Source organism: Pseudopodoces humilis, chromosome 31, assembly GCF_049639895.1.
Source record: "Pseudopodoces humilis isolate 2021_Gansu_Grassland_sample_001 chromosome 31, ASM4963989v1, whole genome shotgun sequence".
In the NCBI taxonomy this organism is placed as follows: Eukaryota; Metazoa; Chordata; class Aves; order Passeriformes; family Paridae; genus Pseudopodoces; species Pseudopodoces humilis.
In genome coordinates this window covers 2,505,657-2,530,843 of record NC_142230.1, presented here as the reverse complement: position 1 = coordinate 2,530,843, position 25,187 = coordinate 2,505,657, and the positions used below count along the sequence as shown (strand labels likewise).

General features: G+C 48.5%; 1 protein-coding gene across 4 annotated transcripts in view; it reads left to right on the top strand.

Moving 5' to 3' along the window:
• Positions 1 to 261: 261 nt before the first annotated feature.
• The window catches only part of LOC102110294 (GON-4-like protein), a 29,151-nt gene continuing 4,225 nt past the window's right edge, over positions 262 to 25,187 (top strand). For 3 of the 4 annotated variants that reach the window (XM_014260886.2, XM_014260885.2, XM_014260884.2), the window contains exons 1-26: positions 262 to 529; positions 1,084 to 1,245; positions 1,894 to 2,090; positions 3,918 to 3,992; positions 4,372 to 4,422; positions 5,080 to 5,130; positions 5,478 to 5,573; positions 5,807 to 5,911; positions 6,612 to 6,782; positions 7,639 to 7,831; positions 8,925 to 9,026; positions 9,683 to 9,723; positions 10,787 to 10,890; positions 13,057 to 13,255; positions 13,963 to 14,049; positions 14,502 to 14,673; positions 15,207 to 15,351; positions 15,505 to 15,655; positions 16,250 to 16,366; positions 17,055 to 18,743; positions 19,332 to 19,578; positions 20,455 to 20,636; positions 21,283 to 21,480; positions 22,020 to 22,163; positions 22,733 to 22,876; positions 23,107 to 23,226. In XM_014260886.2, the coding sequence (XP_014116361.2) occupies positions 262 to 529; positions 1,084 to 1,245; positions 1,894 to 2,090; positions 3,918 to 3,992; positions 4,372 to 4,422; positions 5,080 to 5,130; positions 5,478 to 5,573; positions 5,807 to 5,911; positions 6,612 to 6,782; positions 7,639 to 7,831; positions 8,925 to 9,026; positions 9,683 to 9,723; positions 10,787 to 10,890; positions 13,057 to 13,255; positions 13,963 to 14,049; positions 14,502 to 14,673; positions 15,207 to 15,351; positions 15,505 to 15,655; positions 16,250 to 16,366; positions 17,055 to 18,743; positions 19,332 to 19,578; positions 20,455 to 20,636; positions 21,283 to 21,480; positions 22,020 to 22,163; positions 22,733 to 22,876; positions 23,107 to 23,226 (5,211 nt within the window). Of the gene's footprint in view, positions 530 to 562; positions 941 to 1,083; positions 1,246 to 1,893; positions 2,091 to 3,917; positions 3,993 to 4,371; positions 4,423 to 5,079; positions 5,131 to 5,477; positions 5,574 to 5,806; positions 5,912 to 6,611; positions 6,783 to 7,638; positions 7,832 to 8,924; positions 9,027 to 9,682; positions 9,724 to 10,786; positions 10,891 to 13,056; positions 13,256 to 13,962; positions 14,050 to 14,501; positions 14,674 to 15,206; positions 15,352 to 15,504; positions 15,656 to 16,249; positions 16,367 to 17,054; positions 18,744 to 19,331; positions 19,579 to 20,454; positions 20,637 to 21,282; positions 21,481 to 22,019; positions 22,164 to 22,732; positions 22,877 to 23,106; positions 23,227 to 25,187 lie in introns of those variants that run through there. The other variant, XM_088068594.1, reaches the window with a different exon arrangement.

Genomic DNA, 25,187 nt, shown 5'->3' with positions numbered 1-25,187 from the left:
CGGTGCTGCGGGGTGTGTGTGTGCGTGTCCCGCTGTGTGCGAGAAGTCGCAGCGGGCCCCGGCGGCGGCGCCCAGCGAAGATGGCGGTGACGGCGCTCGGTGCCCCCCCCCCAGCCCCGCCTCACCGGGGCCCCGCCGGGGACCGGGCCCGGCCGCGCATGCGCGGGGCGAGCCCCGGGCGCTTCCGCTTCCTGCGCGGGGAGCGGGACCGGGCGGCTCGAGCGGGGCCCGCAGCAGCCCCGGAGCGGCCCCGCGGCCGCCATGGCGCTGGCGCTGAAGATGCTGCCCTGCAAGAAGCGCAGAGCGGCGGCGGCGGGGCCGCCGAGCCCGAGGGAGCGCGGGGAGGACGCGGAGCTGCCCGGAGGCTCCGCCGCCACCGGAGCTGCCGATGGCGGCGGCTCGGCCAGGCCCGCGGGGAGGGGGCCCGGGGAGGCCTCGCCGAAGGGCGGGAGGAAACCCCCCGGGAGAGCGGCCCCGGGCCCCGGGCAGGAGCTCCCCGCGGGCCCCGGCAGTCCGGCGGCGGCGGAAGGTACCGGGAGGGGCGGCGGCTTTGGGCCCTGGGATTTTGTGATGTTTATTTTGTTTTGGTATTTTTTTCCCTTGGAAGTGTTATAGGTTAGAGTGAATATGAGGTCTTTTCCGACGTTTTCTCATCCCTGGAAGTGTCCAAGGCCAGGTGGGACAGTTGAAGGTGTCCCTGCCATGGCAGGGGTGGCACTGATGGGCTGTGAGGTCTGCTCGCCCCTTCCTTGGCAGTTCCATTTGTACAACAGGGACTACAATTTGTTTTGAACAAATCACCAGGTTCTGGAAGTTGTGACAGGGGTGGGTTTGAGCGTGGCTGTGCCCAGCTGATAGTGAGAGAGCGAGGCTGAAATCGCTGGAATGGGATTTCTGTTTCCAGCTGGATGGAGCTGCTGCTGCCCTGTGCCCTGGCTGAGTTCAGTTGGTTTGATGTGTTTGAATGGGAAATTCAATGGAAAATTAATTTGTTAGGGTTCAGTGTAGCACACATTAGTGTGTTATCTTTGCTCTGTGTGTCCCTGTGGTGTGCCTGGCTACAGCTGGGTGTTCTGTTTCCAGGGAAAATCCCTAAGCTGTACACAGAGGTGGAAGTGAATTCCCAGCGGGATCCATATCCAAGTGAAAGCCCTGGTGCAGTGCCAGAGTCTCCAGGGAGAAGCTCCCTGCAGGTGGCTGCCAGAAATCCCACCATGATAAAGCCACCGAAGAACACCAGAGCTGGTGAGTGGTCCCAGCAGAGTGGTGGAGAAAACTTGGATTTGGGGCTGTTTATTCCACTGGATAAATGTTGTGACTGATGCAGCAAATTCTGGAATTGTGAAGATGGTGGGGGCTGTGTAGGTGCAGGGTTTTTTTTTTTAAAGATTTCATCTTGTGCTCCATAATTCAGTGTCTCAGTAAAGTACAGGTGTCCCAGTGGAACTTGCTGGAGTTGATCTCTGCAGTTTTTGGCTGCTAAAAATCGCTGCTCTGCTTAAGGGAAGATGATGTTTCTTTTCTCTGAGTCAGCAAAGCAGAAAAATGCTTTTTAAGTCCTGGAAACTGTAACCTGTTCTTGCTGTGTGGTACCTGGAGTCTTGCAATGTTGTTAAAAGTGTAAAAAGGCTGCTGAGGCCATTCTGTAAATCATTCTGGAGGAGGTGGCAGCTGCATGAGCTTCATGTCCTGCAGAACTTGAATCCATCATTCTAAAGACTTTCTAGTTCTCATGGCTGTTTGTGTTTGGGTGGCCTCGCATCAGCTGATGGAAGTTCTGCTGTTTCAGTAGCTGCAGAATTCTAGTTTGTGTTTATTTTCAAACTCATCCTCCCACAATGTGCTGCATGTGAAGCAGCCGAGGTTTCAGATTCCGTTTCTGCCGATTTTCAGAGGAGCAGGATGGGGAGGACGTCGAGAGGAGGAAGAGGAGGAGGAAGGCGACCAAAAGGAAAAGAGAAGGGAAAGGCCTGGAAGAAGAGGGCTCCTTGTCCTGTGATATCAAACTGGACGAGTCCCTGGATCGCACCCTGGAAGATGGAGCCAAGCAGCACAACCTGACTGTGGTCAACGTGAGGAACATCCTGCATGTGAGTGTGGGGGACTGGGCTGCCAGGGAGCACTGGGGGCTCCTGGATTCCTGGTTCTTGATGTCCTGATCTCTGCTAATAAATCTGTAAAGAGGGGATCCCGTGAATAAATCTGTGAAGATGGGATCATGTGGTGTCTGTGCCACTCACCTGGATTTTCCAGCAGGTGTTGATGCCTTGAGAGGCTGAGCTAGAACAGAGGCTAGCCAGTGTTAAGGGAATCAAGTTGGGATTTATTAGAGAGGCCTTCAAAGACCTAGAACAGAGGCTAGCCAGTGTTAAAGGAATAAAATAGGGGTTTATTAGAGAGGCCTTCAAAGAATGCACCTTGGGCAGTACAAGAGCCTGGCCAAGGCTCTACCCAAGATGGACCCTGGGTTATGAATTTTCACACTTTTTAAAGTTTTGGTCCATTTCCATATCGGGGTCAATTGTCCAATTACAGCTTCAGGTGGTGAAGTCCCATCCTCCCAGATTCCTCTCTTCGATTCACCTTTGTTTAGACTTTTTTTGGGCCTGAAGCTGTGATGGTGTCCTTGGTTCTCAGGCTGGAAAAGGATTGTTTTGTCTGACTGAACTGTGAAGAGAACTTGCTAACACTTTATAACACTTTTCAGTAATGCAGTACAGAATCTGGAAAATAAGAAAGCTAAAACTTAAGGCATCACAACTTCCCCATGTTTACACTGGCACCTGGGCCTGGTTGTTTTTCCTGAGCAGTTACAGCAGGGATAACTGAAGTAAAATGATCCTTCTGGGCCCACGTGGGCAGGTGTAGGCTGTGAGCTGTTTCCTCTTTTGAATGAGCTGTTCCATCGTAAAATTGTGGTGGAATTCTAGTGGTTCTGACAGAAATGCATCACTTTTAGTTAATGTCCATCACACAACTCCCAGAGAGGAGAATTTCAGAAGAATATTTGTGCTGTCACAGCTTTGGAGTGAATTTCTTAACTCCAAACCTCTGTTGAGTCTTTTCAGTTTATCCCAAAGCGCGATCTGGAGAGGAATTGTATTTATTTTCCCACAGGATCAAAAATTGTACTTTTTGTTTTCCCTGCAGCCAAGAATTGTTCAAATCCAGGTAATCTCAGATATTTTCCCTTTTTGCCATCCCTGTGGCAAACATGGGGACTGCCACGGTTCTTTGAGGCAGATTCACCACTGGATTCTCTGCAGGTGCCCCAAATTAATGCATTTCTCTATCATGTGCTGTTGTGGGAGGTTCCTCACAGTCACCTGCCTCCCCTGGAGCCTTGTGGAGGCATTCAGAAAATGCAGGCTGGGATGTTGTGTCTCTCCTGCCTTCCCCTGTTTCTCCCAAATGCATGCAGCCTTTGCTGGAATGCAGTAGCACAATGTTTCAGAGACTGGATATTATTCCACGCTTTCTCCAGAGATTTGCACCCTTGCTTTGGGAGCCTGTGAGTGCTTAAAGATTGAAGTTTAATCAAGATTTAGGTTTTTCTGTTGCAGCTGCACAGCAGCATTTCTCTTGTGACTGGGATCAGCACATTTTACTGATTACATGACATGACTGATTACTGATATCAGGGAGACTGGTGTGGGCTTCTGTTTTGACTGTTTTCTTTCTCTCTGCTGGGATTTTTTCCCTGGGGAGCATTCACAGAGAATGTAGTGCAAATGTTATAATCACTGCTTTAAATTTTGCTACCTGATCTCTGAACAATCATTTTTGCTGCTGTGTCATTACAAAGCCTGTAGCACACTGAGCATTCCCCCATCATATTTCCAGGTAGTTTATTATTGTTATATGTTATATTGTCTGTTTTTCTTTAATAAACATCCTGGTTTTGTGTGTTCCTTTAGGAAGTGATCACAAATGAACACGTGGTGGCCATGATGAAAGCAGCCATCAGTGAGACAGAAGATATTCCTTTATTTGTAAGTAATAGCCTTGCTCACTTTGTTTCATCAGTTGTTCCAAATGCACAAGGTCTTCTGCACTTTGCCTTCCTGGGCCATAATGGGATGTGGGGAGAAGAGGTAGACCAAATAAGAATATAAACCTGTTATAATAATTAGGTTTAATTATCAGATTTGCCACCTGGATGAAGAGTGTAAATTATGAAACAGAAATATGAGGACTCATTTTTGAGGTTACTGTGGTGATGTCTGGAATGTAATTAATTTAAAGGTAGTGAATTTAAAGGTAATTAACTTAAAAAAAGAGGAGAGCTTCATAGTAAAAAGTTGCTGGGGAAAAGTCTGTTGTTAATAAAAGGACTGAATTTGTTGCTGTTGTCTTGTTTTAAACTCTCAGGAGCCCAAAATGACTCGTTCCAAACTGAAGGAAGTTGTGGAGAAAGGAGGAGTAAGTAAAAATCTGCTTTTCCTGTTTCACCTTCCCCTTGCCCAAGGGGCAGCTCCAACTTCTGCTCTTTGTGATGGTGACAGGACCCCAGGGAGTGGCTGGAGCTGTGTCAGGGAGGTTTAGGTTGGGTGTCAGGAAAAGGTTCTTCCCCCAGAGGTGCTGGCACTGCCCAGGCTCCCCAGGGAATGGGCACAGCCCTGAGACTGCCGGAGCTCCAGGAAAATTTGGACAACGCTCCCAGGGATGCCCAGGGTGAGGTTGTTGGGGTGTCTGTGCAGGGCCAGGGGTTGGACTCATTCCAGCTCAGCCTGTTCTGTTGTTCTGTGAATGGCTTTGCTTGTGTGACCCTCTAAGAGAAGCATAAATGTGGTTTGTCTTGAAATGAAAAGAATCAGTTAAAACAGTGTTTAAAAAAAAAGGATTCATTTGAGCTGTGCAGCACAGAGCCAGGTGAGGGTCGGGAAGGGCAGTGAATTCCCAGTGTCCGTTGTCCTGAAGTTGCTTCCTGGAGATGCCATGGGAGATTTGAAGGCTTTGTTTGAGCTCTGTTGTTGCTTGGCCACTGTGGAGATCAAGGTCACAAGCTCAGGTGCTCCTTAGGCTGATGACATTGTCCCTGCCTGTGTGACACAGCCCAAGTGTCTCTGCTGTCCCTAGGTGATCCCAACATGGAACATTTCTCCAATTAAGAAGGCAAACGAGATGAAGGTAAGTGAATTATTGCTGGGAAAGGGGAGACCATACTGGAGGCTTCCTGCTGAGGCAGAGATCTTTGGGAGGGCTGGAGCAGACTCGTGTCCCAAAACCATCTCTGAGCTGGTGTCTGCTCATGCAGTTTCCATCATATAAATACTAAATGATTTCTGCTTGTTCTTGCACCTTCTCAAACCACTTGCTTTCCTCTGCCAATCTTTTAGCAATTTGTTTCTTTGGTTTCTTCAGGATTTCCTTTCTGAGCTGCAGGGTGTTTCCTCAGTTTGAAGTATTTGCTCCCTTAGAGTGCAGCTCCTCCTCCTGCCTGTTAACAGTGGTCACCGTCTTTCTCTTGTGTGCAGCCACCTCAGTTCGTGGACATTCCTCTGGAGGAAGATGATTCCTCTGATGAAGAATACCAGCCTGATGATGAAGATGAGGATGAGACTGCAGAGGAGGTAAATGCAGCTTGTGCAAAGGTCTGGGTGCTCAGCACAGAGCTGTGTGTCTGAGGCAGGAGAACACTCTGTTTTAACACGTGGACACTTGTAAGTCATCCTGGACTTTCCAGTAATCATTCCTCAATGCTCTACTATTCATTTGGCTGAAAGAGAGTCTTTGAAGTGTTATTTGGAGCAGTTATTGATTGTGGCATGGTGGTTTGAGAGCATTCTGCATCTCTTGCCCTCAGAGCTTGCTGGAGAGCGATGTGGAGAGCACGGCTTCTTCTCCTCGTGGAGCCAAGAGGTCCAGGACAAGGCGCTCCTCTGATGAGGAGGGAGGGACACTCTGTGAGGTAAAGCTGGAGGAAACAGTCATTGTTCTTAATTTATTAGTCCAAACCCAAAAAAAGGTATCAATTCCTAAAGCTGTGGGGACATTCCAGCTGCCAGGTGGCTTTAGGGTCTCACTGCCACATTTCCTTGCAGGAAGGGCTGAGTGTAAAATAAAACTCTGGGAATGGAAGCAGTTGTTGAGTCCTTAGATAATGATTATTTTTCTGACCATTTCTGAGGACTGCAGGAGAGGGGCTTCCTCTCTAAGTGCTCCTAAGTGCTTGGCTTAGGAGCAGAAAATGTGTTTGGTAAAAACATAAAGGTGTTTGTTTGACTGTGCACAGTCAGAGGGAGTGGTGGGTGCAGTGTGATACAGGCCAAGGATCAGCAAGTCCCTGGGAACTGACTCTGGGATCAAAACCAGCAATATTATACTGATATTTCCACATTCCATCACCATGAGTTTGTTTCTGGGAGGATTCTGCCACAATAATTGATGTTCAGGTTTATCAGGAGACTGATACTTAAATGTCTCCTTCCCAGCAAATCTTCATATTTCTTTGTGTTTTCTGAAAACCAAAATGAGTGCAATAGGAAAAATCCCTGTCCTTCTGTGAAGCATTTCTCCCATTTCTGGTCGAGCAGGAAAAGAGATTTACTCTGTCCATGGAAAATTCTGTTCTGAATAAAACTTTTTGACACAAAGGCCTTTTTAATTAGATGGAGAAGGTCACAACACCTGTTGTGAGACACATTAGTGCTGAAGTGGTTCCCATGGGACCCCCACCACCTCCCAAACCCAAGCAAAGCAAAGACAGCACCTTCATGGAGAAGCTGCACGCAGTGGATGAGGAGCTGGCCTCGAGCCCTGTCTGCATGGACTCCTACCAGGTATGGTGCTGGGCTTTATTGCTTAAAATTTCTTAGAGAGGAGGGGACTTTCTGGGTTTTTTCTGGCACTTTCTGGTGTTCTCTGCTCCTTCTTTTATTGCATTCTGTTCTCTTCCTATAACTTCAAATAATCAGTGGAGCTCTGAGCAGCCTGGGCTAGTGGAAGGTGTCCCTGCCCGTGGCAGGGGGTTGTAACAACATTAAGGTCCCTTCCCATCTAAACCATTCCATGGGTCTTGGATTCTGTGAAATTGCATCACCACAGTGTGCAGGGCATTCAACAGCAGCTGTTAAAAATATTGTTGGTGACACAGGCTTTTAGTTTCTTGTCATGACATGGTTTGTGCTCATAAGTCTCTCACTGCTGTTGTTTCAGCTGTTAAATGTAACTCGATAACATTTACATAACTAATGAAAATAGTTTTCCTTTTGAAAATGATCCTGTTGGCTTAGTTACGTTTTGCAGGCACAATTTTTACTGTTAACAGCTGAGGAATTTGGTTCTCAAGAGACCCAGTGTCCCATTTTAATATTTGGGAAATGCTTTACTGCTCTGTGTTCCTGGGCAAGGCTAAGGTGGAGAGACAGTGCTGGGATGCTGCTCCAGATTAACATCAGAATAAAACATAAACTAAAGAATCAAATATTGCAAGTGGAAACTGCTTTCTGAGTGGCAGATAAATGAGCAATAATGTATTTAAATGTATATTTATAAGGAACAGCAGCTTGACAGGAAAGCTCAGCTTTCTCAGCCTACAGAAGTGAACGATTCTCTGCGGCAGGAATCGAATATTTTTGGGGTTGGGCTTACTTGGCTGGGCTGCAAATCCCAGGGAGGCCACGTTTGTCCCTGCAGCCCCTGGAGGACAGCCTGATCGCCTTCAGGACCCGCTCCAAGCGGCCGCTGAAGGACGTTCCCCTGGGGCAGCTGGAGGCCGAGCTGCGCGCGCCGGACATCACCCCCGACATGTACGACCCCAACACCGCCGACGACGAGGAGTGGAAGAGGTGGCTCGGGGGGCTCATGAACGATGATGTGGAGAATGAAGGTACCTGGCAGATGTGGAGGTGGGGGAGAGTCGGTGGGACTGGGGGTTCTGTGGTTTAACCAGGCCAGGTGCTGGTGTTGCACCTGGCAGGTAGATCCGGGCTGGGGATGAGCAGATGGAGCAACCCTGGGAGGCTGCACATGAGCTCAGAACCTTCCCTGAGCCCTGGACTGATCCCCCAGTGGGGGAAAAGATGGGGATTCTGCCCCACTCAGGTGAGACCCCACCTGCAGAGCTGCCCCAGCCCTGGGCCCAGCACGGGAAGGACCTGGAGCTGCTGGAGAGAGTCCAGAGGAGGCATCAGAGGGATGGAGCAGCTCTGCTGGGAGGAAAGGCTGAAGGAACTCAAAATGTTGAGCCTGGAGAAGAGAAGGTTTTGGGGTGTCCTTCCAGGACCTGAAGGAGCTACAAGGAACACGGGGAGAGACAGTTCCCAAGGGATGGAGTGACATGATGAGGGAGAATGGCTTCACACTGACAGGAGGAGGTTTAGATGAGATATTTGGAAGAAATTCCTCCCTGTGAGGGTGGGGAGGCCCTGGCACAGGGTGCCCAGAGAAGCTGTGACTGCTCCTGGATCCCTGGAAGTGGCAGCCACAAAGACAAGTGGTGGATTTAACCTCTGATGCTCACCATTGATCCATCTGAATCCCAGTGTGTTGTACTCCTTGCTTGGGGCACATTTTTTTGGGTGTAGAAACAGTTCTTTTCTTTTTGAGAAGAAAGAGGAACAAGCTCTGGGGCCCAGCTTCCTTCTTTTCCTGTGTTTACTGGTTGCTTACAGTTGTGCAAATTGAATATAAAACAGAAACTGAAATGACACTACTCGACTCTTTCTAAATTTAGCTGCAACTCAGATCCCGGAGAGTCAAGCCAGCTTTTCAGAATGGGAATGGTTGTAGGTCAGGTGCCTAACAGCTGGGTTTGAAAGGAGGATGGGTTTGATACTGCTTCCATAAAAGAAACACAGTTCATTTCCAGCAGTAATTCCAGCCTTTGCAACAGGTCAGGCAGTGAACAAAGAGCTTCTGCTCCTGGCAGCTGCTTGGTGCTGGGGCAGGGTAATGACAGTCCAAAACCTGCTTCTTTGCAGATGAAGCTGATGATGATGATGACCCTGAGTACAATTTCCTGGAAGATCTGGATGAACCAGACACAGAAGACTTTAGGAATGACCGTGCTGTGAGAATCACGAGTGAGTTCTCCAGGAATTCCCTCTCCTTTCATTCTGGCAGTATTAATTCAGTGGGAAGTGGTTTTTTGTAAGGATTTTTGCAGTGTAGGATATTAACTAAAGATCTGCATGCTTTTGGCTCTCTGGTTGTCCATGGAAGGATCTGGGCTGAGCTGCTGTGCTCAGGTGCAGCACAGCCTGAAGAACAATATTTAGGTGACACTACAACCTGAAATTGATAATGCATCAATGAAGTGATAATGCATCCTGAAAGCTTCAGGCAGTTCAGACTTGAATGCTTGCCTTCTGATTGAATTTAATTAAATTTTTAAGTCCTCACAGTCTTCAGCTTAGTTTTATAAACATATCACTTTCCATCTTTGCAACAAGCCACACTTGCTTTAGGTCTTATTGCAGATTAACATAACTTTAAATTTAATCATGAAAATGAGGTTTTTATGGGATATTTTAGAATCCAAACTATCACAGCTCAAGTTTTTTTGGGCCCAGCATTAAAAAAGGAATTATCAGGGGCCTTTCTTTTTTTGGTCCTCTGTTTGCAAGAAGAGGATTTCCCTTTGTGAGAGAAATTCCTTAATTGAGTTGATATTATGACAGGATTGCTGAGTGTTTCTTGGAAAAGGGATCTTCATAATTCTTTTTAATTTTACTTGCAGAAAAGGAAGTGAATGAGCTGATGGAGGAGCTGTTTGAGACAGTAAGTGATGAACTGAGTGTAGCACTGAAGAATAGAGCTGTCAGATGTGATGTGGACCTGACGGGAGGCTCTGGGAGCGCTCAGTGCTGGGGCTGTGCCAAAGGCTCTGCCATTACTGGGTTGTTCTTAGCCTTAGGAAGGAATGTCTGCAGGGATTTCCCGAGGGGAATGTCTGCAGGGATTTCCTGAGGGGAAAGTCCGCAAGGATTTCCTATGGGGAAGGTCTTCAAGGATTTCCTGAAGGGAGGATCCGCAGGGATTCCCTGAGGGGAAGGTCCACAGGGATTTCTTAAGGGGAAGATCCACAGGGATTTCCCGAGGTAAAAGTCCGCAGGGATTTCCTGAGGGAGAAGATCCGCAGGGATTTCCTGAGGTAAAAGTCCGCAGGGATTTCCTGAGGGGAAGATCCACAGGGATTTCCTGAGGGGAAGATCCACAGGGATTTCCTGAGGGGAAGATCCACAGGGATTTCCTGAGGGAGAAGATCCGCAGGGATTTCCTGAGGTAGAAGTCCGGAGGGATTTCCTGAGGGGAAGATCCACAGGGATTTCCTGAGGGGAAGATCCACAGGGATTTCCTGAGGGGAAGATCCACAGGGATTTCCTGAGGGGAAGATCCACAGGGATTTCCTGAGGGGAGAATCTGCAGGGATTTCCTGAGGGGGAAGATCCGCAGGGATTTCCTGAGGGGGAAGATCCGCAGGGATTTCCTGAGGGGGAAGATCTGCAGGGATTTCCTGAGGAGAAGGTCTGAGGGGAAGATCTGCAGGGATTTCCTGAGGGGAAGATCTGCAGGGATTTCCTGAGGGGAGAATCCACAGGGATTTCCTGAGGGGAAGATCCACAGGGATTTCCTGAGGTAAAAGTCCGGAGGGATTTCCTGAGGGGAACATCCACAGGGATTTCCTGAAGGGAGGATCCAAAGGGATTTCCCAGAGGGAAGATCCGCAGGGATTTCCTGAAGGGAATATCTGTGCTGAAAAGATCATCATGAGCTTAATTAGCCAAAGGCAAATTTATTCCTTGAGCTTTCTCCTCCTGACTTGCTCCCTGTTTGCTGCTAGTTCCAGGACGAGATGGGCTTCTCCAACATGGAAGATGAAGGGTTAGAAGATGACGATGTTGTTACAGAGTCTCGGCCAAATTTTAACACCCCACAGGCCCTCAGGTAGGAGCATTTGTTTATGGTCCTGATTTCTTCCAAGGAAAAACCTCTGGTTAAGAGGCTGGCAGCCACTAAAGAAGGAGCTCAATCCCATTCCACCCCCAGCCATGGCAGGGACACCTCCCACTGTCCCAGGCTGCTCCAAACCCTGTCCAACCTGGCCTTGGGCATTGCCAGGGATCCAGGAGCAGCCACAGCTGCTCTGGGCACCTGTGCCAGGGCCTGCCCACCCTCACAGGGAAGAATTTCTTCCCAAAATCTGATCTAAATCTTTCATCTTCTAATTTAAAACCATTCCTGTGTCCTTTCACGTTGTCCATGTAAAATTGTCACTGGCACTGCTCAGCGGAGCAGGAGGTGGCACAGATGAGGTGGTTCTTCCAAGAAATGGGCAGAGACCCTGGGTCTGCTGTGTGTGGGATCAAAGCTCTGCAGGACCTGTGCAAAGATTGTCCCAACCTCAGTGGCAGCCACTCCTCATGCTTGTGCACTGCACTCTGCTGGTGGCTGTAGTGATGTTACATCATTGCAGAAAAATAATTTTAGTAATTATTTTTAAATAATTATCAATATTTAATCATATATTATAATTAAATTAAATAATATAATAAAGTAATATAATAATTATAAATACTTAATAATTATTTTAAAATAAATATTTAAATATTTAAAAATAATTTTCTTTCCCTTTTTATTGCTAAGGGGAGGGCAAGCTTCCCTTGCTGTGCTGACATTGTTGTGATGGCAGGAGATGCTTGAGGAGCTGTTTTGTCCAAGTGTGTCACCTTCTTGAATTAAACAGCTTGGATGTGTTTTGGCCTTTTCCAAGATAAGATAGCTGAGACCTAGGAATGAGATGTCTGTGGAGTTTGCACACTGGATTGTCATTTTTTGGTTTATACATAGCAGAAGCTTGAAGAGGAGACAGACTAAAGCAGCTCCATCCCTGGAAGTGTCCCAGGCCAGGTTGGACAGAGCTTGGAGCATCCTGGGGTAGTGGGAGGTGTCCCTGCAGGGGCTGGAATGAGGTGAACTTTAAGGTCCCTCCAACCCAAACCATTCCATGATTCCGTGATTTCTCTCTAGGTAGTAATTCCACTGTGTTTCACCAGCTACAGACTGGCTAAAGAGGAGCAGTAGGATGAGTGGTGTCTCCTTGTTTATGGGGCAGATCAGCTCAAGATCAAGCTGTGTCTGTTTGGGAAAGGAGCTAAAATGAAGGCTGGAGTTTCTGGATGCTCTCTCTGGGCTGAGCAGTGCCAGAGGGGAGTGCAGCAGCTCTGAAACCAGCTACAAACTGAAAGCCAGGCAGCTTTATGCTCTCTCTTATTTGTATGCATTTGGCTTTGATAATGGGTGGTTTTATTAATTTTTCTATGGTGGGCACTTTTCCCAGTTGTTTCTTTCCTGGTTTGGTCTGTACACAGGATTCTTAAAGGCAAAAATACCTATTTTCTGGATTTATTGTTGTTTTTATGATACGTTGCATTAGGAGCATCATGGAACAATTCTCTAACTGACCTCAGGCCTGTTACAGAAGGGAAGCTGATCACCAGCAGAAGTCAGGATAGTAACTGGTGTAGCTAAAATAAATAAAATGAAATAATGAGTAAAGTTGGAACTGTTTTTGATACAGTTTGAAAAAGGATGATGACATGTGCAGCCTCTTTTCTGCTACAGGAGTAGCTCTTACTGTAGGATCTCTGGTAGAGTTCTCAGCATAAGACTGGGTAATAATGAATTAATTTTTTAATAAAGTAGCAGGATTTGAGGGGGTCTTTCTGGAGACCTTCCAGGTGATAAAATACCTTGGGTTCAGCCCTTGCTGATGGTAAAAATTAAAGATTAGGTGATGCATTCTGGATTGGTTTAGATCCTGAGTTCTGGGGAGAGCATCAGAGTGGGCACAGATGGTTGGGAAGGGTGGAAAAGGCTTTTAAATGTCCCTGGGACAAGCAGCTGAAGCACTGTGTCCCAAAACAACAGCACTGCTGGGGTGCACTAAAAGACTTTTATGTGTAAATAACTCAGGTTTTTCAAGCTGGAGTTATTTAGGGATGGCCATCCCTAAACTGTACAAACCAGATACAGAGTAAAATGTTCTAAGTGAACGTGAATCATTATTAAATCATACATTTATTACATTTTGCTCTGCCTGGTTTCCAACAGATTTGAGGAGCCTCTGGCCAATTTGCTGAACAAGCAGCACCGGACAGTGAAGGAACAACTGGAGCAGCTGAGAATGAAAAAGTCCTCCATCAAAACACCCCCAGAGAGTGAAAAATCAAAACCCCCAAATGAGAAGCCCCTCCAGAGCCTTGTTCTGGACGGTGCACAGAGAAAGAGACTCCAGCAGCAAATGCAGCAGGTAATCAGTGTTGGAGGTGGTCTGATCTAAGGAGTGTTTGCTGTGCACAGGGAAGGGCAGGGGAAGCCAAGGGCACAGCAGGGCTTTGCCTCCTTCAAGGAATTAATTGGAAAAGTTCTATGTGAATTGGAGCTTTATTAGGTGATGTTCACATGCCTGATTTCACATGGAAAGACAGTTGGAACTGAGTGAAGTACAGCTCATTTCTTGGCATCTGTTCTCATGTAAGATGTTGCCTTGGCTGGCTGTATTCTGTCAAAACTCTCTTCTCACCAACTTTATTACTGTCTAAGAATATTATTCTTGATCTAGTTTGGATTTTTTTCCCTCCTGCCACCACACAAAACTGTGTAGAAATTCAGAAATGGGCAGTTCTGAGGGCTGAAATCATTGTTGATAAAGAAATAGTTATGTATTTAGGTAGGAAAAAAAAAATTATTTCTGTGTTGGTCATTATGAGACTTTGGCACAAAAGCTGGGAGACTGCCCAAAGACTTCAACAGATGTGTTCAAAATTTGTGTAATAAACCTTCTGCCAGTGGATATTAAGGTTTGCCCTCAGTTTTCTGTTGCTTACCAGATTTTTTGCAGTGAGAGATTGTTGCTGTGCTCAGGAGATATTTCTTGTGGTTTTGGGCTTGTGCTTTCCAGTTTCTTGGATTTGTGATAAACTGAAATAAACGATTTGTCTGATTTTATTTCTCAAGCATGTTCAGCTTCTGACTCAAATCCATCTCCTGGCAAGTTTCAACCCTGCTCTAAGTTCAGAGGCCAGCACCACCCGGATGTTTTTGGTAAGGAATGCCTGAAATCAGAGATCCATGAATTTAAATAAATTAATCTAAGTATGCCCAGGGACCAGCAATCATTTGATGGATCCCATTAAACTGAGAACTAAGGTTCTGGAAAGGGCAGGGATTAAAAAAAAGTAAAACTCATGGAACCCCAGAATGGTTTGGGTGGGCAGAGGCATTAAAGCTCTCTCAGTTCCACCCCTTCCATGGGCAGGGACCCCTTCCACTACCCCAGGCTGCTCCAAGCCCTGTCCAGCCTGGCCTTGGGCACTGCCAGGGACGGGGAATCCACAGTTGTTCTGTGCCAGGACCTCCCCACCCTCACAATAAATCCTCTATCCCTGGATTTGTAATTAACACTTTTAAGGAAAAATTTTCACATTTTGTCTGTTTGTTCTCTGCCTTGCACTTGGAGGCCTCTCTCTGATGTGTTTCTGTGGCTGACTTTGCAGAGCGAGCTCGGGAGCTTTGCCCGCAGCTCCACCCTGCTCCGGGTGCCCCTGAACCCCAAGTTCCAGACCATGTTCCAGCCCTGCAACTTGCAGGGGGCCCTGCAGCTCATCGAGGACTTCCATGCCCAGGTCCCAGTGGACTGGAGCCCTCGGAAAGCTGTGAAGAAGAATGGTGAGGGGACAGGGTGGGGAAAGCATTGGCAGGGAGAGTCATTGACGTGTTAGGGAAATTCCCAGTTTGACCCTCCTGGAGCAGCTCTGGGGTCCCCCAGATTGTCACAGCTGGGACTGGGGCCCTGTGGACCCCCCACACTCCCAGCTGCTCCCAGTCAGACCAGTTCCCTCCCAGCTCCTTCCAGTCCTTGGATGCTGGAGCAGCCACAGGAACAGCTCCAGCTGCTGTCCCTGGGGAGGGGCCCTGGGCAAAGGCCCCCCCATGGCTCGTGATGCCCTGGTGGGCTCAGAGTGGCCCCTTGGTCTTTGCCTTGCTACAGAGCAAAGGAAAAGGTGGAAAGGGAAAAGAGTTTTATCTTTTGCTGATGCGAATTTAAGGGGAAAAACTAGAAAATCTACAGATTCTAAAAACAGGAAGAAAGTCTATTTTTGCAGTGAAAGGAGGAAAAGAAACAGCGTTTTCAGGAAGTGAATTGTGAAAAACATTCACCCACATACACAACTGTCCTTACCTGTGAATTCTTTTCACAGCAAGTGAATTCTCATGTTTGCCAAAGCAAGTGGCCTGGATTTTGGCAACGAGGAAAGTCTTTATGTACCCAGAGCTGCTGCCAATTTGTTCCTTGAGAGCAAACTCTCACCGGGACAAGATGGTCTTCACCAAGGCAGAGGACAAGTAGGTGCTTCAATTATTGTACAAAATATGTGAAAATGGCATTTGTTTGTTAAGGAGAATTTTTGGGGTGCAGTCCTTGGGGAGAAGTGTGCCACATCCCAGCAGCTCCCTGAGAGGTTTCTTAGCTCTTCCCCTCCCTTTTTCCCTGTCCAGCTTGTTGGCTTTAGGGCTGAAACATTTCGAAGGGACTGATTTTCCGAAGCCTTTGATCAGCAAATACCTCCTGCCCACCAAAACTGCCCATCAGCTGACAGTGAGGATCAAGAACCTCAACATGAACCGAGCCCCTGACAACATCATCAGGGTAAGGGGCACCTTCTGGGGTTTGTTCCAGCAGGGCAGAGCTGCTCTGTGTTCCAAGGGCTTCTTTGTGCTGACACTTCCTTAAAATAAAATGTCATCCTTTTGTTAGCAGTGAAGATTTATCCTTTTATTTACCTTAGCCCCTGGAGTTGGCAAGTACTTAGATTGCTGTTTTGACTCTTTAGAGCCCAGATATTCCTGGGACAACACAGTAATCCTGTCAAAAATTCATACAAGTGGCCTTTTGAGTAGAAAAACTTAAAGAAAAATGCTGTTAGCAGCCAGCTGGGTAATAATCCTGTCCCATAAACTACTGGGAGCTGCTGAGGAGAGGGTAAGAGCCAAAAACACATGAAACAACACCTGCACATCTTCCTGAACCTCTGTGAGAGCAGCTAGGTTGGCAGTGAGCTCCTCTTTAGGCTTGGCTGTTGATTTTTAATGTTAATAAGGGTAGAACCTTATTAAAGAATTAAAGAATTGCTTGATTCACATGAACACTTTGACAGAGCCCAATCCTCCTTCATCCCAGCAGTACCTGGGCAGGTGACCTGACCATGGTCACCTTGTGTGGCCTTGTCTCCTGTCCCCACAGTACTACAGGAAGACAAAGCAGCTGCCTGTGCTGGTGAAGTGCTGTGAGGAAATCCAGCCCCACGAGTGGAAGCCGCCCGTGGAGAGGGAAGAGCATCGCCTGCCCTTCTGGTTAAAGGTATTTTCTGCTGCCCTGCACCCAGGGCTGGGGGGGAGAGTTGTTTGGTTCATTTCTTGAGGGTTTTATTTGGGTTTTGTGTGGATTTTCCTTGGAGGCACAGAGACCATGCCTGTAAGTCAGTCAGGGAGGTCTGTGCCCAAAGGAACAACTGGGTTCAGATGCCTTAAAATCCAGTTCTTTACATCACCCCCTGTTACACAGGGAAGTTTCCTTCCCACAAAATCTTGTGTTTACTAAAGCAACCTTTATAAAGCAGTTCACTTTTGTTTTTCTCAGGATCTCAGCGTCTCCTAAAGGCTTTGCAGTGCAACTCATGAATTTAAAGTACTTAAAGTTAATATGCAGTATTACTAGTATTATTATTATTAATAAGTAATATGCAGTAGTATAAAGGAAATAAAACCTGCTTGTAGAAGCAGGTTGCTGTCTGTTGCCTTCTGTGCTGCAGTGTGAAGGCAGGAATACAAGAATACAATAAATAATACAATAATAATAATAACATAATAATAATAAAAGAATAGCCTATAAATAATAGTATTAATAGCCTATAATAGTATATTATATGTTAATATATATTATTATCTTTTATATATTAATAGCCTATAATAGTGTTAGTAGCATATAATAATAATAGCCTATAAATAATAGCCTATAAATAATAAATTCCAATTCTTGCTCCCTTCAGGCAAGCTTGCCCTCCATCCAGGGGGAGCTGAAGCAGCTGGCAGAAGATGCCAAGGAGACACCAGCTTCACCTGATGCAGAATCTGTCCTTTTGGGGACAGAAGAGGAGACTTCAGACACGGAATGTGATGACAAATACCCTCTGCTGATGCCCAAGGGGCTCGTGCTGACCCTGAAGCCTTTGGCCAACCGGTTCTCCAGGAGGGCCTGGAGGAGGCAGAGGTCATCATCTCTGAAGCCAGTCCTGATCCGCCCCAGTCCCTGTCTGCAGCCCAGCTCCAGCCCCATCAACATCCAGAAAACCGTGAAGTTGTCCCAGTCAGAGGCTCCCCCCAGCAAGGTCCGGGTCAAGGTCCCTCGGCCCATTAAACCGGCGCCGGTGGTGCCGGCGGTGCAGCCCATGAACGTTCCAGCAGCAGTGGGAGGTGGGGATGGCTTGGAATTCCAGAATGTGCTTCCCACTGCCCATCCAGACTCCAAACAAGCCTACCCAGCTGCTGTATCCCCAGCGCTGGTGTCGTCGGAGCCGGTGACTTGCCAGCCCAAGCTGATGCTGCCGGCCTTGGCCGGGACGAAAATGCGCAAACCTTGTGTGCGAAAGGGTTACCAGAGGAAAAAAGGGACAAGATCTGCCCCACTGATAAAACCTTCCCCTCTGATCCAGCCCTCCCCTGTCATCCTGACTGTCCCTGCCACCACAGTGAAGGTGGTTAACATTGGCAACGGCTGCAACATGATCCAGCCCCTCAACACGGCGGTGGGCCGAGGCACTCAGGCCATTCCCGTCACAACCCTGCTGGTGAATCCATCCACCTTCCCATGTCCATTAAATCAGCCCCTGGTCACCTCTTCCATCCCATCGCTGATTGTTTCCCCCAACCCCGTTGGTCTGTCTGCACCTGCTGTGGGTGAAGGGGAGGAGCAGCTGACCCTGGTCTCTGCTCCCGGTGCCTTCCCCGCGGTGGAGCCCAAGCCGGAGCCCCCGGAGCTCTTCGCTCCCTGCTCCGCCGTGTCCCCCAAGGAGGAGTGTGGGGCAAACCCTGCCACTTCCCACGAGGGCACTCAGGACAAGGGCAGCAAGGGTGACTGCTGCAGCTGGGCGGTGGGACAGGGAGATGGGAACGCGTCCGAGCCGTTGGCCGTGGACCTCTTGCCTCACTTAGAAGATCCTGACAAATCGGTGAAAATCGAGCCCGAAGATTCAAGTGATGCTCCCAAAGAAGCAACCCTGGCACAGAAGAGGGATCTTTTATGTGCTGAAGGGAAGGAGGAGTTCATGCTGGGCCTTGGCCAGGAGCTGAACATGGAGGCTGCATGTTCCTGTGGGGATGAGCCCAAGAAGGAGGAGAAGGGAGAGGAGGAGGGCCGGGCTCTGCCGTCCCCTCCCCAGGGCGAGCAGCAGGGGGAGGCAGGGCCGGCTGCTGGGCCACCAGCCAGCAGTGACTCTCCAAAGAACCTCCCTTACCCAGCAGAGGGGGAGGCAGAGTTCAGCAGCCCCCCAGGAAGACCAGAGGACTCGTCCAGCATTGATGGTCAGTCCGTGGGGACACCAGCTGGCCCCGAGGCTGCAGGAGAGAGGGAAGGGCAGGAAGAAGAGGAAGAAGATGACTTCGATGATTTTACACAAGACGAGGATGAGGAAATGTCATCAGCCTCAGAAGAGTCTATTCTGTCAGTGCCAGAACTGCAGGTAAAGACAAAACTTTAAAACCCTTAAAAGCAGCAGTGGGTGTCCTGAAACACCCTGTGGAGTCAGGGCCAATCCCACTGGGAATCCCACTGGGAAGGTGGGCTGGTAACTCTGTAAGAGCCTGGCATTGTGCTGGCCACAGAGAAATTGGACACCGTGTTTTCCTGGGCAGATTTTAAGCCCAGGCTGAGGGAATATATTGTAATTATGTAGATTTAAACTCTGCTGAGCTGCAAGGGCTCCTCAATGAGGCTGTTCTCTAAGAAGTGCTTTGAGTAACAATTATTTTCCAGGTCACAATTCCAGCAAGCCTTGAAGAGCTAAGATGATCATTAAGGAATCATTAAGGAATCCCTTCTAACTTAAGGCCTAATCTGCTGAATGGCAGATGCTGAAATTTAATTTTGCATGGTACAGTTTTGGGCAGCTCTGGAGGAGTTTGAATTTTGTTCCCTAACAGAATCCTTTAGTTGGATCCATGAAATTGGCTGTTGGAGTCCATGATGCAGTGAGGAAGTTGCTGAATGATGCTAAACCAAACAATAAAATAAAACAATGTGATTTTTTTGTTATTAATTGGTTTCTAAGGAGACAATGGAAAAACTTACTTGGCTTGCAACAGAGAGACGTTTAAGCCAAGAAGGAGATTCTGAAGAAGAGAATTCCCAGGAGGAGAACTCTGAGCCTGAGGAAGAGGAGGAGGAGGAAGGGGAAGGAATAGAGAGTTTACAGAAAGATGATGAAATATGTGGAGATGTATCAGAGGAGCCTAAATCTGCCTTCACCATGGCCAAGGCAGCTTCCCCACAGGTGGAAGCCCACAGGATGCCAGCAGGTAAGTGCTGTGGGGTTTTTTGGATGCCAGCAGGTGAGTTCTTTGGGATTTTTTTTTGGACACAGGGAGTGAGGAAGTAGAGGTGCTCTCTGCAGGAAAAACAAAACAGTGGGGATCTTACCTGGGTTTAATTTCATGGATGTATCTGAGCCAAGTGATGCTTTCCAGCTGGAAATACAGCTTTGGGACCCAGTCACATCTCTTTCGGATGTGAGCCAAGGGTCTTTAGTGCCTCAAAAATTTACAGACAGATTTATGCTTTGTGTCAGCTAATACCTCATACCTGTAGAAAAACAATATTAAATAGTCAGAAATCTTTGCTAAGTTGAATTTTGTCCGACAAGATCATGTTGGAGAAAAGGAAATGAAACTTAGTCCAGGAAGTGGGAAATGAACATGAGCAGTGAACTTTGAGGAGGGGACCTCAGCCCATTAGATTCCTAATCCTAAAGCTACAAAAATCTGGATGTAACCCCTCCTAGTACCCTATTTAATTCCCTGTTTTGTGACACCAGGTATTTATCTGTGATTTTAACTTACTATGTAAATGATAAGCTAAAATTTGCAGAGTTAACAGCCAGCTCTGGGGCTTGTGTTGTGTCTCTGTTCCCCTCACAGCTGTCCTGCCTTGGTGTGCAGGATTTTTTAGTTCCAAGAAAAGCTGGGATGGACCTGTGGCTGTATCCAGGGATTTTTCCTGGGAAAACTGTGAAAACAAACAGCAAATTTAGGATTTTGGCCAGCTTGACTTGTGGGAAGCGTGTTTCTCTTACACTTCCAGGGAGCACAGATAGGAACTCATAACTGACTCTTGAAAGCTGCTTTTCTGTTGGAATATTGCCCTGGGGTTCCTCTGCCACTTGTGCTCCTCCACAGGAGAGAACCTGAAACCCCCTGGGAAGAGCAGGAGCTCCCACAGGACCAGGAGCAAGCGGGGCCGGGCTCGTGCCAGCAAGGACACCTCCAAGCTGCTGCTGCTGTACGACGAGGACATCCTGGAGAGGGATCCCCTGCGTGAGCAGAAGGACCTGGCCTTTGCCCAGGCCTACCTGAGCAGGGTGAGGCAGCCCAGGAGCAGGAACATCAGAGATTTGGGGTTCTCTGACACACAACTGAGCTACAGAACCAGCTGGTCTGGCTGGGGTGGAGTTATTTCTTCCTACACCCCACGTGTGGTGCTTCACTTCCCAAACTGTCCCTTTCTTGAGCTGAGAGTTTCCCTGCTTTTGCTCTTCCTCCTCCCTGCCTTGTCCTGAGTGGGGGAGCTGGAAGTGAAGGAGTGAGGGGCGGGGGGTGCTCAGCTGCTGCACTCACAGCACCAGAAACTTTTGAATTTCTCAACTTCACAGTCTGGATTGGGATTCCTTCTCTGGTGAGCAGTAATTTAGGTTGATCTTTAAGGAAGAGACTTCAACGAAATTGCAAGATTTGGAGTAGAGGAGATCAAAGATTACTTGATTAAAAGAATTTAGGGAGAAATTCCTCCCTGTGAGGGTGGGCAGGCCCTGGCACAGGGTGCCCAGGGAAGCTGTGGCTGCCCCTGGATCCCTGGAAGTGTCCAAGGCATGGAGCAGCCTGGGACAGTGGAAGCTGTCCCTGCCCATGGCAAAGGGTTGGAATCTTTAAGATCCCTTCCAGCACAAGATACTCTGTGATTAACTTGTTTTTCCTCCTGGATGTTACCAAGCCCTGTTGCTCCCCCAGGTGCGGGAGACCCTGCAGCACATCCCGGGGAAGTACGAAGATTTCCTGCGCGTTATCTACGAGTTTGAGATCGGCACGGACAAACGGACAGCCGTGGATCTCTATGCCACTCTGCAGAAACTGCTGCACGACTGGCCACAGCTGCTCACGGATTTTGCTGCCTTTCTTTTACCAGAGCAGGCTTTGGAATGTGGGCTGGTAGGTAGAGTGAGAGGAGGAGGAGGAGGAGGCCAGATTTTAAGCAACATATAAAAGCTTTTAGGGTGAAAGGATAAAGAGTTCTTGCTAGGGTAAGAAAAGAAAACAGCTGGTAAATCACTTGCTTACCTTGCTGCTTTTATTAATCAGAATTTGAAAGTGTGGTGTTCTTTGTGAATCTCAGTGTGGCTGTGGAGGACCAGCCTTTCCCACTTGCATCGTGTCTGACATGCAGAGACAACGTGCAGATACAGCAAAGATTTTCCCTGTCTCCAAATCTGCCTCTGTCCACTAGGATAGAGGGTTTCACCTGTTCCATTCTTTCTGGATTTCCCTGTCTTACTTGCAAAGCCAAACTTTATAGCTCATGTAATACTGATGGTACAAAGTGGTGTTTCTCTGCCCCTTCCCAGTCTTGTGAAGGGCATCAACACAATGGAAAACAAAGAGCAGGACAGGATTTTACAGCTTAAGTGAATTTGAGATGGTTTTGGGAATATGTGCTTGTACATGAGGATGAATCCTTTTCTTTTGGCCAGTTTGAGGAGCAGCAAGCCTTTGAGAAGAGCCGGAAGTTCCTCAGGCAGCTGGAGATCTGCTTTGCTGAAAATCCTGCGCACCACCAAAAGATCATCAAAGTCCTGCAGAGCTGTGCAGACTGTCTGCCCCAGGAGATTGCAGAGGTAACCAGGGATCCCTTTCCTCCCAGTGAGAGTGCAGCCAGCCTGATTCCCTGTCCTGCTCCTGGACACCACAGGAGTTGGCAGAGCACATTCTCCCTTTTGGGGGTACAGCTCAAATTCAAGGAGTCACAAAATGATTTGGGTTGGGAAGGACCTTAAAGCCCCTCTCCTTCCAGCCCCTGCCACGGGCAGGAACACCTCCCACTGGCCCTGGTTTCTCCAAGCCCAACCCAACCTGGCCTTGGGCTCGAGGGGAATTGGAGCTGCCTCTCCAAGAGGTGCCCTGTGGGTTTCCTCTCTCCCACCTCCACCTTGCCTTTATCACCTTGCAGTCAAGGTTTAGTGTCATCTACAGTCTGCCTGGGATTCTGGAGGAATATTTCCAGGCTAATTTGATAGCTGGGTGTGCAGTGATGTCAGAATTTCCAGGAAGTTGTTCCCATGCAAGCACCAACTTCCACATTGGAGCTGTAGCAAACTGTGGTGCTCCCCTTGCTCTGAGACCCCTTCAGAGGACAAGGAGGTGATGCGGAATGAGACTCATTTTCTCTGGATTTTTTATCTTCCAGCTGAAGACCCAAATGTGGCAGCTGTTGAAGGGACATGACCACCTGCAGGATGAGTTCTCTGTTTTCTTTGATCACCTACGGCCCTCGGCCAGCCGCATGGGAGATTTTGAGGAGATCAACTGGACGGAAGAGAAGGAGTATGAGGTGGAGCAACCTTTTCCCTAAAACCAGAAATGATAAAAGCTGGGATAAGAAACATGTTTGATCTGGAAGAGCTCAGAGGGTGCAGTTCCAGAGAGAGGGAAGCAGTGGGGTGGGAGAGCTGCTGGTGGACTAAAGCAAAGTCTTCACATTTTTGATCAGGATTCTTATTTTCTGGGGAAAACAAAATATAATCACCTGAGAGCAGCTGTTGTGTGTTTGTTTTGCTGTAGTTTGATGGGTTTGAAGAGGTGTCTCTGCCAGATGTAGAAGAGGAGGATGAACCACCCAAAATTCATGGAGCCACCAGAAACAAGAAGCGGAAAGAGATTGGAGGCCAACACCACGACAAGGTGGGCCTGGGGTGTCTCCCTGGTAATTCTCACCTCTGAGCAAATGCATGGGGATAAACTGTGTTAATGAGACATGGCTACAACCTCACAGGGGTGCAAGGAACGGGATGGGGACATTCCTGGTGTGCTTTGCTTGCCATCATCAGTTCAGTTCTCTGCGGGTGTGGGAGCCCCCCGTGTCCCCCTGTTCCCTGTGTGTCTGTCAGCTGGAGTGTCTGTCTGTCAGCTGGAACACTGTCTGTCTGTCAGCTGTAGTGTCTGTGTCTGTCAGCTGGAGTGTCTGTCTGTCTGTCAGCTGGAGTGTCTGTCTGTCAGCTGGAACACTGTCTGTCAGCTGGAGTGTCTGTCTGTCAGCTGGAGTGTCTGTCTGTCAGCTGGAGTGTCTGTCTGTCTGTCAGCTGGAGTGTCTGTCTGTCTGTCAGCTGGAACACTGTCCGTCAGCTGGAACACTGTCTGTCTGTCAGCTGGAACACTGTCAGCTGGAGTGTCTGTCTGTCAGCTGGAACACTGTCTGTCAGCTGGAACACTGTCTGTCAGCTGGAACACTGTCTGTCTGTCAGCTGGAGTGTCTGTCTGTCAGCTGGAGTGTCTGTCTGTCAGCTGGAACACTCTGTCTGTCAGCTGGAACACTGTCTGTCTGTCAGCTGGAACACTCTGTCTGTCAGCTGGAACACTGTCTGTCTGTCAGCTGGAACACTGTCTGTCTGTCAGCTGGAACACTGTCTGTCTGTCAGCTGGAGTGTCTGTCTGTCTGTCAGCTGGAACACTGTCTGTCAGCTGGAACACTGTCTGTCAGCTGGAGTGTCTGTCTGTCTGTCAGCTGGAGTGTCTGTCTGTCTGTCAGCTGGAACACTGTCTGTCTGTCAGCTGGAACACTGTCTGTCTGTCAGCTGGAACACTGTCTGTCAGCTGGAACACTGTCTGTCAGCTGGAACACTGTCTGTCTGTCAGCTGGAGTGTTGTCTGTCAGCTGGAACACTGTCTGTCTGTCAGCTGTAGTGTCTGTGTCTGTCAGCTGGAGTGTCTGTCTGTCAGCTGGAACACTGTCTGTCTGTCAGCTGGAGTGTCTGTCTGTCAGCTGGAACACTGTCTGTCTGTCAGCTGGAACACTGTCTGTCTGTCAGCTGGAGTGTCTGTCTGTCAGCTGGAACACTGTCTGTCTGTCAGCTGGAACACTGTCTGTCTGTCAGCTGGAACACTGTCTGTCTGTCAGCTGGAGTGTCTGTCTGTCAGCTGGAACACTGTCTGTCAGCTGGAACACTGTCTGTCAGCTGGAGTGTCTGTCTGTCAGCTGGAACACTGTCTGTCTGTCAGCTGGAGTGTCTGTCTGTCTGTCAGCTGGAACACTGTCTGTCAGCTGGAACACTGTCTGTCTGTCAGCTGGAACACTGTCTGTCAGCTGGAACACTGTCTGTCTGTCAGCTGGAACACTGTCTGTCAGCTGGAACACTGTCTGTCTGTCAGCTGGAACACTGTCTGTCAGCTGGAACACTGTCTGTCTGTCAGCTGGAACACTGTCTGTCTGTCAGCTGGAGTGTTGCCTGTCAGCTGGAACACTGTCTGTCTGTCAGCTGGAACACTGTCTGTCTGTCAGCTGGAACACTGTCTGTCTGTCAGCTGGAACACTGTCTGTCTGTCAGCTGGAACACTGTCAGCTGGAGTGTCTGTCTGTCAGCTGGAACACTGTCAGCTGGAGTGTCTGTCAGCTGGAGTGTCTGTCAGCTGGAGTGTCTGTCAGCTGGAGTGTCTGTCTGTCAGCTGGAACACTGTCTGTCTGTCAGCTGGAACACTGTCTGTCTGTCAGCTGGAACACTGTCTGTCTGTCAGCTGGAACACTGTCTGTCAGCTGGAACACTGTCTGTCTGTCAGCTGGAACACTGTCTGTCTGTCAGCTGGAACACTGTCTGTCTGTCAGCTGGAGTGTCTGTCTGTCAGCTGGAACACTGTCTGTCTGTCAGCTG